Source organism: Stegostoma tigrinum, chromosome 13 (genome assembly GCF_030684315.1).
Source record: "Stegostoma tigrinum isolate sSteTig4 chromosome 13, sSteTig4.hap1, whole genome shotgun sequence".
NCBI lineage: Eukaryota > Metazoa > Chordata > Chondrichthyes > Orectolobiformes > Stegostomatidae > Stegostoma > Stegostoma tigrinum.
Genome location: NC_081366.1, coordinates 10,428,129 through 10,441,204, shown reverse-complemented (window position 1 = coordinate 10,441,204; position 13,076 = coordinate 10,428,129). Strand labels below are relative to the sequence as shown.

Sequence of the window (13,076 nt, the reverse complement as noted above, 5' to 3'; positions counted from 1 at the left end):
TTCGGGCCTAGACCCTTCATCAGAGAGGGGGATGGGGTGAGGGTTTGGGAATAAATAGGGAGAGAGGCGGTGGCGGACCCAGGATGGAGAGAAAAGAAGATAGGTGGAGAGGAGAGTATAGGTGGGGAGGTAGGGAGGGGGTAGGTCAGTCCAGGGAAGACGGACAGTTCAAGGAGGTGGGATGAGGTTAGTAGGTAGGAGATGGAGGTGCGGCTTGGGGTGGGAGGAAGGGATGGGTGAGAGGAAGAACAGGTTAAGGAGGCAGAGACAGGCTGGGCTGGTTGTGTGATGCAGTGGGCGGAGGGGACGAACTGAGCTGGTTTAGGGATGCGGTGGGGGAAGGGGAGATTTTGAAGCTTGTGAAGTTCACATTGATACCATTGGGCTGCAGGGTTCCCAAGCGGAATATGAGTTGCTGTTCCTGCAACCTTCGGGTGGCATCATTGTGGCACTGCAGGAGGCCCATGATGGACATGTCATCTAAAGAATGGGAGGGGGAGTTGAAATGGTTTGCGACTGGGAGGTGCAGTTGTTTATTGCGAAGCGAGCGGAGGTGTTCTGCAAAGCGGTCCCCAAGCCTCCGCTTGATTTAAATTTAATACATTTTTGGTATCTAAATGCCTGATTCAAATTGATCAGATAAATTCAAAAACTTGTTGCCTTGGTAAAAACTGCTGCTTGGCCTGCTAAATGTACAGCCTTTCAATACAAATGTTTCAGTTCAGGTGCTTTCTGTGAACTTATAAACTTTCAAGCTGTTGCCCAGAGATATCCATTTTAAATCTCTAAGCACAGAAAAAGCGTGTGATCTTTTAAAGGGACCACGCAATGTAATACATTGTGTCCTGATCTCACTTCTTCACATTAGGCTGTGAGAAGTGAAAGAAAGGCCTGATTACAAATTTTACAGCTCATTGTTTAGATGATAAGCACATGATTTTCATACTGAATCTTGCTGAAAAGATAGTCACTGAAGCTTTTATCCTGCACTAATAGTGACACTAACAACCACTTTAAGGGAACACGGTGTGAAGCTGGATGAACACAGCAGGCCAAGCAGCATCAGAGGAGCAGGAAAGCTTGAAGTTTCAGGTCGAGACCCTTCTTCAGAAAACCAATTTAAGGTAATTAGTTGAGCTTATTGCATTATACATTGACACTGACACTTACTAGATGTGTTATACATTCATAAGTGGGGACCCGTTCACCGCAAACTAAAGGAACATATTTCAGCCTTGTGCCTCTTTTGAACCAGTCTATAGTTCGCCCTTTCCTTCTAAGTGACAACATTTCGTCCATTCAGAGTCTCCTAGCCAAGCAAGCAACATTTTGTTTATCTCTGGGATAATTTGTTGTGATCACTTGAAATTTGGCATTCTTGTTTATATCCTGACAAATGCAAAATAAAAAGCTTTGGGAACAAGACAACAAAATGTGAGGCTGGATGAACACAGCAGGCCAAGCAGCATCTTAGGAGCACAAAAGCTGACGTTTCGGGCCTAGACCCTTCATCAGAGAGCTTTGGGAACACGTCTGTTTCTTTTTGACAATATTTAAGTTCAGTATTACTCATCTGAGAGAAGAGTGAATTTGGATGGCAGAGACTGAGATTGTTAAAGTAATAGGTTTTTGTTTTAGTTTTCTATCCTGGAACTTGGATGGCTTTGGCAACGCCAGGATTTGATGCCTTTGAACTGTGTAGCCTCCTCAGTCAATTTAAGAGAAAGTTAAGAGTCAACCACACTGCTGTGTGTCTGGAGTCGCATGTACGCCCGACCAGGTAAGGATGGCAGATTGTAGGAACTCATTTCCTTCCCAGTACACCATTCATGAGCCAGGAAAATAAAACACAGGGAATTCTAGAGAAACTCAGTCAGTCTGGCAGCATCAGAAGTAGAATTAACCTTTCAAGTCCAATATGACTCTTCTTTTGTACTCTGTGAACCAAGTGTGTCCATATCAATCAATGATAAATAGTCTCCAATCATTAAACTAGCTTTATATGCCAAATTTATTAGGTGAATTTAAGTTTCACCAGATGCCAGGGTGGAATTTCAACCTACGTCCTCAGACCATTGTTCTGGGCCTCTTGAGTTATTGGGACAACCACAAGACCAGAATGCCACCATCTGACCCCATACTATACAATGCAACTCTCAACTCCTGTTAGGGGCTGCAAATTCCACATTCTCACCTGTCTCTAGCAAAGGTCTTTTTCCTTCGTTCCCGATTAGATTTATCAATGACCATCTCATATTGAAGGCTGTTAGCTTTGCATCAGCTCAAAGGGTTTTTCTCAACACTTAATCACTCGAAACACCTCATTCTCCTCAAAGAACTGCGTCAAGTCACCTCCCAGACTTCTCTCTTATGGAGAACAAGAGTCTCACCTTGTTTGGTGTTATCTAGTCAGTAGAAACTGTAACATTCTTGAAAATCTCTAGTGCACCTTCTCCAATGCTTCTTTATCCTTGTGTTGTGAAACGAAGGCCTGGACTGATGTCCCCAGAGTCTCCGATGCTTGGCTTAAGCCATTCAACTTATTCCTCACGATATCAAGGAACGGCCGAAATCGATACTGCAAAGATGATGGGCTTTCACTATATTCAGCAATAGTACTGAAAACCTGTGAATTTACCATGCTACTCATCCCCTATTGCCCTTGAGAAGCCAGTGGTGAGCTACTTTCTTGAATCACTGCAGTCTATATGATGCAGATATAGCTCGGTAAAGAGCTATAAGAATTTGATCGAGCGACAGTGACGGATTGCTGATATAGTTCCAGGAGCAAATACTGGCCTAGCATGCAAAGTTGAGTACCCATGAATACTTATAATAATTGTGAACTAACAAAGGTTCTAATTTTATCATGCTATCTCTAGAACTCTATCCCTCTAGAAAGGGACTTTTGTGATTAGTTCCCTACTTTCCAATTTCTTTATTATTCTGAATAAAAACCGAAAGAACTGCAGATGCTGTGGATCAGACACAAAAGAGAAGTTGCTGGAAAAGCTCAGCAGGTTTGGCAGCGCCTGGAAAAAGAAATCAGAGTTAAAAATTCAAGTCCAGTGACCCTTCCTCAGAACTGATGGTCGCTGGGAAAATGTTGGTTTAAATACAGAAGATAGTGTGGGGGGAAGGAGTAAGGAGTCAATGAAAGAGAAGAATACTTGTACTGACAAAAAGAGTGGATAACAATCTGGCTTTGACAGTGAAGGGCTGTTAATGGAGACTGTTACTGGCTGACAGTAAGTAGTGTGCAATGGCAGACAATGTGATAACAAGGCCTGGGATTACAAGGTGTGGAGCTGGATGGACACAGCAGGCCAGGTAGCATCAGAGGAGCAGCAAAGCTGACGTTTCGGAAGATACAGCCTGGCCTGCTGTGTTCATCCAGCTCTACACCTTGTTATCTCAGATTCTCCAGCATCAGCATTTCCTACCATTTCTGATAACAAGGCCTGGTGTGTGGGGTAGGGGGCTAGAACATGGGACAGTTCAGGCTCCAAAATCATTGAACTTGACATTGAGTCCAGAGAGCTGCAGGGTCCCCGAGTGAAAAATGAGGCATTGTTCTTCACAGGCCAGGCCTTGTTATCACACAGCCTGCCATTACACATGACCTTTGCTAGCCACTGACAGCCTCCAATAACAGCTATTCACCCTCCTAGCCAGATCGTTATCCACTCATTTGTCTATCCAACTATTCTTTTCTCTCTTTGGGCTCTATCCCCACCTGTTGTAAAGTCCTTATCCCCTGCCACTACTCTATCTTCTGCACATAAACCACCATTTCTCTAGCTACCATCAGTTCTGAGGAAGGAGCAACTGGACCCAATATGCTAGCTCTGATTTCTCATCATAGATGCTGCCAGACCTGATGAGCTTCTCCTGCAACTTCTGCTTTGGTTTCCTTATTAATTGGCACTGCTACATCTAGTGGCCCGGGTGCCTGAGAGCTGATAAAAATAAGTCACAAAACATTGCAAGAGCCTACTTGGATGAAGAAGCCTGAGGGCAGTGCTTAGAAAAGAGGAGGCCCTTTTCTACCAAAACCTTGAGAATTGCTATCATTAAAGTCTCGTGGGTATCAAAGTAGAGTCTAATTGCACAATCTACTTTTAGATTGACTGTTGGGCACTTTTCAACTCACACTTTAAACACATAAACAGATTCTCTGAGCTCCAATGTAAGATTCTGACATCCTGCTTGTCAGGGAAATTTTGATTGGATGTGCGGGTGGAGTTGGGATGTCATACTGACTGTATGCCAATTCTCTCCCAAGTCATTGCAACGTCAAGACATGAGGAGGCCATTGTGTACTTCAAGCCTGTTCTGCCATTCAGTCAGACCAAGCTCTGGTCTGCTAAGCTCACTAACCCTGGGGTCTTCCTCCTGTCACGTCTGAGCAAGTGTTGTAAATTAAGAATTCCGATTATACCTTTTGGGTGAATAGTCCAGGTCTTTTCGGAAAACCCAGGGTAGGGAGTTTAAAACTGGAAGTTATAGGATTAAGGTGAGAAGGGAAAGAGTTAAAAGGGACCTTCGGGGCAATATTTTTCATGCAGAGGGTGGTGCGTGCATGAGCTGCCAGAGGAAGCGGTGGTATTGTAACATTTAAAAGACATCTGGATCTTTTGGGTAATCGTCTTCTGATGCAGCCTTTGAGATACATAACAATGCAGAATCGCTGAGCAGAAACTGATAGCCAAGTTCCATTCCCATGAAATTAGACTCAACTGTGATCATGGGTTCATGACGCACTTATGTGACCCCATCACACTGTTCTGTATCTGTAAAATATTCCTTATTGTCCTGTTTTGATACTGTCACCTTGATACATTGTTATGATCTCTCCACCTTAATTAATTTGTACAGTTTGGATTACTTACTATTTTGGTTAGACCCTTAGCATGCGACTTTTATGCCTTTCATGTTATTCCAGTCATTTGGTTTAATATTTTATAATGATCTCTCTGCCTCATTTAATTGGATTATAGGTCATTCCCTTCACCTGTTATTCAGCTGTTGACACTGTACTCACACCATCTGCCCTTTATCTCTCTATGCCCGTAAATTCTGAGTTCTGTTTGCTTCTCTCCCACTTCACCTAATGAAGGGGTATACTCCAAAAACTTTTCACATAAACCCGCTGGACTGTAACCTGGTGTCACATGACTTCTCTCTCAGGATGGTAGAAGGAAAATGAAATTAGTTTCTTTTTCTGTCTGGCAACTGTTTTTTTTCTCTTATTTGTTCACAGGATGTGGACAAGGTCAGCGCTTGTTGCCCATTTCTATTTGCACTTGGCCAAAGATGGCTTGCTCGGCCATCTCCAGAGGGAGGTCAAGAGTCAACCGCAGTGTTGCTGGTTTGGAGTCATGTGTGGACAATACCAAAAATCGTTGGCAGATGCTTTTTTCCTTACTCGTTCAGAGGATTTGGGCATCACTGGCTAAACCAGCATATGTTGCCCAGAGGGTGGTTAAGAGTCAACCACATTGCTGTGGGTCTGGAGTCACATGTAGGCCAGACCAGGTAAGGGTGGCAGTTTCCTTCCCTAAAGGGCATTAGTGAACTAGATAGTATTTTTCACTCCTGCCTCCTGACATTTGACAAAATACTTGCAGTCATCATTAGACTCTTAATTCCAGAGCTTGTTATTGAATTTAAACTCCACCATCTGCTATGGCGAAATTTGGACCCACGTCCTTGCACCTTGGCCTCTGGGTTAACAGTCCGGTGATAATACCATAAGGCCATCACCTCCCCAACAGATGTCCTTCTCCAAAGGACATCAGCAAACCAGATGGGTTTTTTACAATGGTCAATGGTCGTTCCATGGCACCATTATGGAGACTATCTTTCAATACCTGATTCCAGTAACTGAATTTAAATGTTAAGTTCCGTGGTTAGGCTTGAGCCTATGTCCTAGGGCCTCTGGATCACTAGTGCAGTAACATTACCAGTACACCACAGCCACCCTTAACTTCTATATTCTTGTGCATCTATGAATGCCGTTGAAGGTAAAATAATAGACAACTGTGATTTAGAAATTCATCTCCCTCACTGTTCAACAGCAACGACAGCTTAGATTTATATAGAACCTTCAACACAGCAAAACGTCCCAAGATACTTCACAAGAGCAATTAGCAAACAAGATCTGACACTAAATCATCTAGCAAGACCTTAGAGTGAAAGCAACATACTGTGGATACTGAAGAGCTAAAGCAAACACAGAAATTGCTGGAGAAACTCAGTGGATCTGGCAGCATCTGTGAAGAGAGAAACAGAATTAACGCTCGAGTCCAGAATGACTCTCCTCCAGAACCCCTCAAGAAGGGTCACATGGAGAGAATTTCTGATCTTAAGGCCCAGGCTATTGAGGATATGGCTGCTTAACATCTGGGTGGCTCATTAGGCCAGAATTGGAGGAGTACAGATACCTTGGATCTGGGCAAGGAGGAGGCCCAGGGGTATTAATCCAGAGGCCTAGCTAATGCCCAGGAGATAGTGTTTCCATATATATTATATAACTCCAGGAATATCTGCAATAACAGTCGAACGATGACCAAAAAAAACTGTTGTCCATTGTCCAGAAAACCCCACTGCTATCTTTATGGAAAAAACACTGGTCTGGCCTACATGTGACTCCAGGCCACACCGATGTCTTAACTGTAACATGGGCAATTAGAGGCAATAAATGCTGATCTTGACAGCAATGCCATATCCTGTGAATTAATAAGAAAAAAAGCGTTGTCAGGAAATTGGTTTTTGTTTTAAAATCATTTCTTAACATGGAGGTTACTGCCTGTCCTTAGTTGTCCATGAGCTGCCTTCTGTAGTCAATACTATCTCTGTACAGTGTATCTCTGCACTGATAGGGAGGCAGTTCCTCAGTTTCCTAAAGCACATTAGTGAAAGAGATGAGTTTTTCCCCTGATAATCAACAATGGATTCATGGTTTTCATTACACTCTTGATTCCATATTTATACTGAATTCAAATTCCACCATCTGCTGTGGCAGGATTTGAACCTGGACCCCCAGGGCATTACCCGGGTCTCCAGATTAACAGGTCAGTGATAATACCAACAGGCCATCATCTCTGAGGTTGCTGTCTTTGAAGGTGTTGTCACAGGCCACAAATGTTACCTTTAGTCTTTCAAGAGATGTGGGAGTGACTTGCTATTACCTTTAAATTGAGTGGGTTGCTGGGTCCACTACAGAGGGTCATTGAGAGTCAAATGCAGGTCGGGAGTCACCTGTAGGCCATTCTGAGTAAGGACAGTAGGTTTCCTTCCATACAAGAATATAAATGAATTGATGGATCTTCAAGACAACTGACGATAGGTTCATGACCATCACTACTACTTTGAGATTTATACATTTAATTTAAACTCTTTACTGTCATAACATTATTTGAATCTGCATCCCTAATCCTGAACCTCTGGATATTTTTCTTTTGTGTGTTATTGCCAGCATTAATTACTCTTCCCCATCCAGTGCAATTACCAGTCTGCCCCCTTCCCCACTCTCATAGTCCATTTCTCCTTCTTGTATTTCCGTAATCAACCTGTTCAGAGAAGTTATGAAATCCTCTGCAGCAAGTTGGACGTAGCTAAGATCTCCTGGTTCAAAGGCAGGGACAGTACGATGCGTGTATCCTTCTATCTCAGTGTGCAAGGTGGCTGTAAGCTTCTTTAAAGTGATATTGTGGGTGATCCCCTGATAAAATATACTACATATATTAGATATATACATAAATCTACCAAAACATCTTCTCACAGTTTTTTTGGACAGTAGAATCATAGGTTGGGCTTTCTATTTGTTCACTTGATAACCTACTATCTTCCTTGCAATGATTTGAACAGGCAGGAAAATTCTAGGCTGCCAGATACAACAGTGGAAAGCTCCCAGCCAGGAACAGCATCACATTCTGTAGCACAGAAGGATACCATTCAGCCATGTACTGACTCCTACACAGAGAAATCCAGTTTTGAATTACTGAGAGCTGCAATATTTTAGCTATGATACTGAATTAGTAATTGAGAGGTCTGGATGGATGCTTCCAGCATCTAAAATCACATCCTACCACAGCAAGTGAGGAATTTAAGTTCAGCAAATCAAATAAATCTGAAATAACAAGTTAGCACCAGTAATTATGACCACACAGCTACTAGACTGTTGCAAAAAACCCAAATAGTTCACAAATATCCTTCAAGAAACGAAATCTGCGATCCTTGCCCAGTGTGTCCAGTGGGTGACTCCAGACTCTCAGCTGTGTGGCTGACTATTAAACTCTCTGAAATGGCTTTCACAAACCCCTCAGTTCATGGACGATTGGATGGGCAACCGACATTTTTAAGTTTTTATGTGAGATTGCATTCATTTTCTTCTCACTCTTCCCTTATCAGTTTCTTGATCCTCCTTGCGATCTTCTAGAAACCTCACAATTTTCAGAATTATTATTATTTCTGGAAATGTTACAAGCCTTTTCTGTTAATCTTCTACAATCATAGTCAGAAGGTCATTCTTATACAGCATGGAAAGAGACCCTTTTGTCCAATTCATTCATGCTGACCAGATATCCTACATTAATCTCACTCTATCTGCCAGCATTTTACCAATATCCCCGTAAACCCTTCCTATTCATACACCCTTCCAGATGCCTTTTAAATGTTGCAATTGTACCAGCCTCCACTACCTCCTCTGGTAGTGCATTCCATATACACACCATCCTCTGCATGAAAGCATTGCCCCTCAGGTCTCTTTTAAATCTTTTCCCTCCTATTTAAACCTATGCCCTCTAGCTTTAGACTCCCCTACTCTGGGTAAAGACTTGGGCCATTCACCCTATCCATGACCCTCATGATTTTACAAACCTCTGTAAGGTAACCCCTCAGCCTCCGGTACTCCAGGGAAAATAGTTCCAGCCTACTTAGCTTGTCCTCATAACTCAAAAAGGTTTAAATATTCACTCACTGGGGAGTTATTGGGGAATGTTGGCTAAAAATTATAGGAGTTAAATGGGGCAACATTCCGATTCACAACAATAAAGGTTTGGAAACAGCAACTGTTTCTGTCTTGGGAATATTTGTTGAATTACTTTGTGTTTGATTATGAATCTCTCAACTGATTTCCTTCACTGTGCTTGACTGTTCAAGCTTGGGCATGGACTCAGAGCTAAGAAGTTGCTAGAGCTGGGATGAGCATGAATGTAGACATTGTGTGATTGCAGAGATGTGTTACAGCCATTGTAAATAAACTTAAAGTCACAAAGGTTAGTGGGTTAAATAGGCACTGGTCGAAACATTGTAACAGAATCAAAGAATGGTTAACAGAGCCTTATAGGACAAAACTTTTCAATTAATTGACATCAGAGGAGCAGGAAAGCTGACGTTTCGGGCCTAGACTCTTCCTCAGAAAAAGCTGTTTTTTCTGAAGAAGGGTCTAGGCCTGAAATGTCAGCTTTCCTGCTGCTCTGATGCCGCTTGGCCTGCTGTGTTCATCCAGCTCCACACTATATTATCTATTATTTTTGCTGTTGTCTCTTACCGATGTTAGGGTGCTTAAGGGATCGGCAAATCCGAGCTTCTCTCTCCAGTTTCTGGTGATCTGCAATGAAAAGGGGAAATTTGATCAATGCTATGTATTACATCACACCACTACTCAGGTCTCCCACACACACCAGTTGCCAGCAAAGTATTATAATTTTAGACAGCTTAGGACAAAGAAGCAATTAGCTGATCCTCTTTGGTGTGGTACAAAAGGAGTTTAGGTCTATTGGCCGCCATTCAGAAGTGGACTGTACCTTTAAGATCTGCTGAAAGTCTGTGATGGATCTAACTTAAATTACAAAATCAATTCTCATTAATACTGCTGAAATGAACAAAAGTGTTCCAGAAATTTGTGCTAGTAAGAAAAGGGGTCTTTATCTCTCGTCTTTCCTCCACTGTGATAAGAATGGATAATTAGTGTGCAGTACGACCCTGAGTTATAGAACTGACCAGTTTCAGCCACTGAGCTTTCAGAAGGATAGCTGATCTTGCTATTATCAATTGTACTACGTCACAGGACACACTGTCACAACAGTAACAAAATATACAACAGCAATTTTCAAATTCTGTCATTTAACTTTAATGCCTCTGACTGAAATGGTTTCAGAAAGGAAAATCACTGACTTAGAAATAGGCACGGTAATTACTTGACCACAGGTTGAGTCAAGTTTCATGAATGAGCAAGGGCCAGTCTGAACTGAAATTAGTACTTTTATCAAAAGAAGCTGAAACCATCAGCTGGACCTGTATCTCCTGTTGGATTTACACAGTTGTGAAGGTTTGCATGTTGGAGGTAGAAAGAACCACCTACAATTACACAGTTAGGACAATATGGACCCAGACATGGAAATACATGGATAAGTTCTTCTTTAAGGAACTGCTTTGGTAGAGTTGTGAGGAAGAAATTTGCAACTGGAATTGGAGAATTGTTCTCTCCCACTCTCTCTGTTTTCAGAGGAAAGACAGACCCCAGAGATAAAGACAGTTGGACAATCATCTGAACAATGCGAACTGAGCAATATTTGCAACATTCCTGGCTGTCTTTGATCTATGACATTCTCAATGGGACCGTCGTGCCAGGTTAAAATTTAACACGGCAACAACACCGTATGGAGTTTAAACTAAATGTTATTTTACCTGACATTTTACACTGGACGTTCTCCCCTTTTAAGATAATAAAATGTGAGGCTGGATGAACACAGCAGGCCAAGCAGCATCTCAGGAGCACAAAAGCTGACGTTTCGGGCCTAGACCCTATCCCCAACCGTTCTCCCCTTTTAACTTTGTACCCATGAATGTTTTATGTCTTGTCATTATTATTTATCCTGGGACTAGCAAGTCATAAAAATTGCTCTTCCTTACATTCAAGAAAACCTTGTAGCTGGCTCTACATTGTTTCTGGTGACTGAACTAACTGCATCTGACTGCAAGAGAGGATGAGCTGCAAGCTCATGAGAATGTAAAATTTCCATCATAGCTGACTGAGGAGATTGCAAAGACAGAAACCTGATCATGACAGCACAAAGTACAAATGAAGGAGATTGCTTGGTTGCATTCGCCTTCAAAGTGTACCATTTGCCTTTGTTTTTTGTCTGAGAAATTGGATGACATTTCTGTTCTTGATGATGTTTGGTAGGCGGTGGTGAGGGGGAGAGTTTTGACAACATCATGCCATTCCTGAAGGTGTAACCAGAGGAATGAGCCAACTCCACTCCCTCGCACTTTGTCAACTCTTGCCTGATTACAATCAAATGGGATGCAGCGGCAGTGCGCAGTGTGATCAGTGATCCCATAGCTGGGAGGTTTTTCAGTGGCTAAACCACCTTTAGGCTTGGAAATGTATAGCCGCTCCTTCACAGTCGCTGAGTCGAAATCCAGGAATTCCCTCCCTCATGGCCTTGTGGGTCAACCCACAGGAGGTGGACTGCAATGGTTGAAGAAGGCAGCTCACCCCCACCTTCTCAAGGGGCAACTAGGGACGGGCAAGAAATGCTGACCCTAGCGATACCCACATCCCACAAATGAATAAATGTAAAAACAAGCTGCCAATAAAGCAGGCAGTTCTGACTTATAAAGAGCCTCCTGGACGAAGGGCTGTGTTCCTTATCCCAGCCAGAACTTCCTTGCATCGCCCCACTGTCATGAATTAAAGACACATTGACAGCACATTGATGCTTTTCAAATTTAAATCTCCACTTGTAAACATTTCATATTAGATTGATTTCACATTATTCATGTAGCTGTCACTGTTATGTGTGGAAAATAATTTAGGGAGCTGTATAATCTGGTACGTTTCATTGTTAGCACACATTAATGGTTCCAGGGTAATTCAGGTCATTTTCTTTATTGTGGAGGAACAGCTCTTCATTAAATGTAAATGTCAGCATCTGGTGTTGGTCTGTCCACTCAGTGGGACCTGGCTGAACGTGCTGGCTCAGCTAACCACCTCCTCCACTCTCTGCAGATGATTGAGGACATTGTCTGAGGGCACTCCCTGCTGTTGATGAACCCAAAGCCCTGTAAGGATTCTTGCAGCCCTCACCCTCTGATAGACCCACATTTGGGCGACACTGACCTTCTCACTCTGACTGACCATGTCGTCTCCCCACCCAGAGAATCAGACCCTTCCTACTTCACTGCTTCATCCCCTGACCCTCCTCCACATCCCCACATCACCACTGACTCTCCCGTGTTGGTCCTGCCATTCTCCTGCACCACCCCCAAACCCCAATAACGTAGAGTTAAACAAAGAAAACCTCTGCCTCAGGCACAGCTGTGCAAAGCCGACTGGCACTCACCGCCTTCAGACAAACATGCACCTGGTGCCAAGAGATTCATGCATGTGTCACTGACTTTATCTTAGAGTTGGACTGTCTTTAACGCAAGTTTTACGGTAATGAATATTCATGGAATGCACACGTATCACAGATGGTATTCTGCCACAGGCTACCGTGAGGGTTAACAATGCCACAACCATCTCTGTATTGCAATGCACCATCAAGATTTTGTATCCTGCCTCATTGAGTGACCGCACGCGCCACATTTCCCTCTCTCAAAGGCTCCATAAACCCAAACCCCTCAAACCTAATGCACAACCTGCCGGTGAACTGAGTCACCATTTCTCCCTCAGGATAATTTAACGGAGAAAACTGGGGAAACGTTTGAGGGGAAATTGTGCACAGGGCTATGGGAAACAGCAGTGGGACTGAAGCGAGCAGGAAACTCCTCTGGCTTGGTGATCTGAATGGCACTTTTGCCACGTTGTATCATTTTGAAGATTCAAAAATCCAACCCTAATGGTTCTATCCAATTTTGCTTGTCTACTTGAAGTTATATTCCTCCTTTAGCATCACTCTATTCCTACTGCACTGATTTTATGTGATGGCAGTGGGAGCACTTGGCAAAAATTACGGCTCATGAAACACCAATTCTTCCTGACACATGCTATATTACAGAAGCTGGCAGCTGCTTCTCATTAAACAATGACTTTCGACATCTTTCACTCTGCTGAATATTCT

The 13,076-nt window shown here is 43.0% G+C and overlaps 1 protein-coding gene across 1 annotated transcript in view; it reads right to left on the bottom strand.

Moving 5' to 3' along the window:
* LOC125458180 (calcium/calmodulin-dependent protein kinase type II subunit alpha) overlaps positions 1 to 13,076 on the bottom strand; it is a 230,534-nt gene that overhangs the window by 112,895 nt on the left and 104,563 nt on the right. The window contains exon 3 of the mRNA XM_048543163.2: positions 9,557 to 9,616. Within this exon, the coding sequence (XP_048399120.1) occupies positions 9,557 to 9,616 (60 nt within the window). The remainder of the gene's footprint in view (positions 1 to 9,556; positions 9,617 to 13,076) is intronic.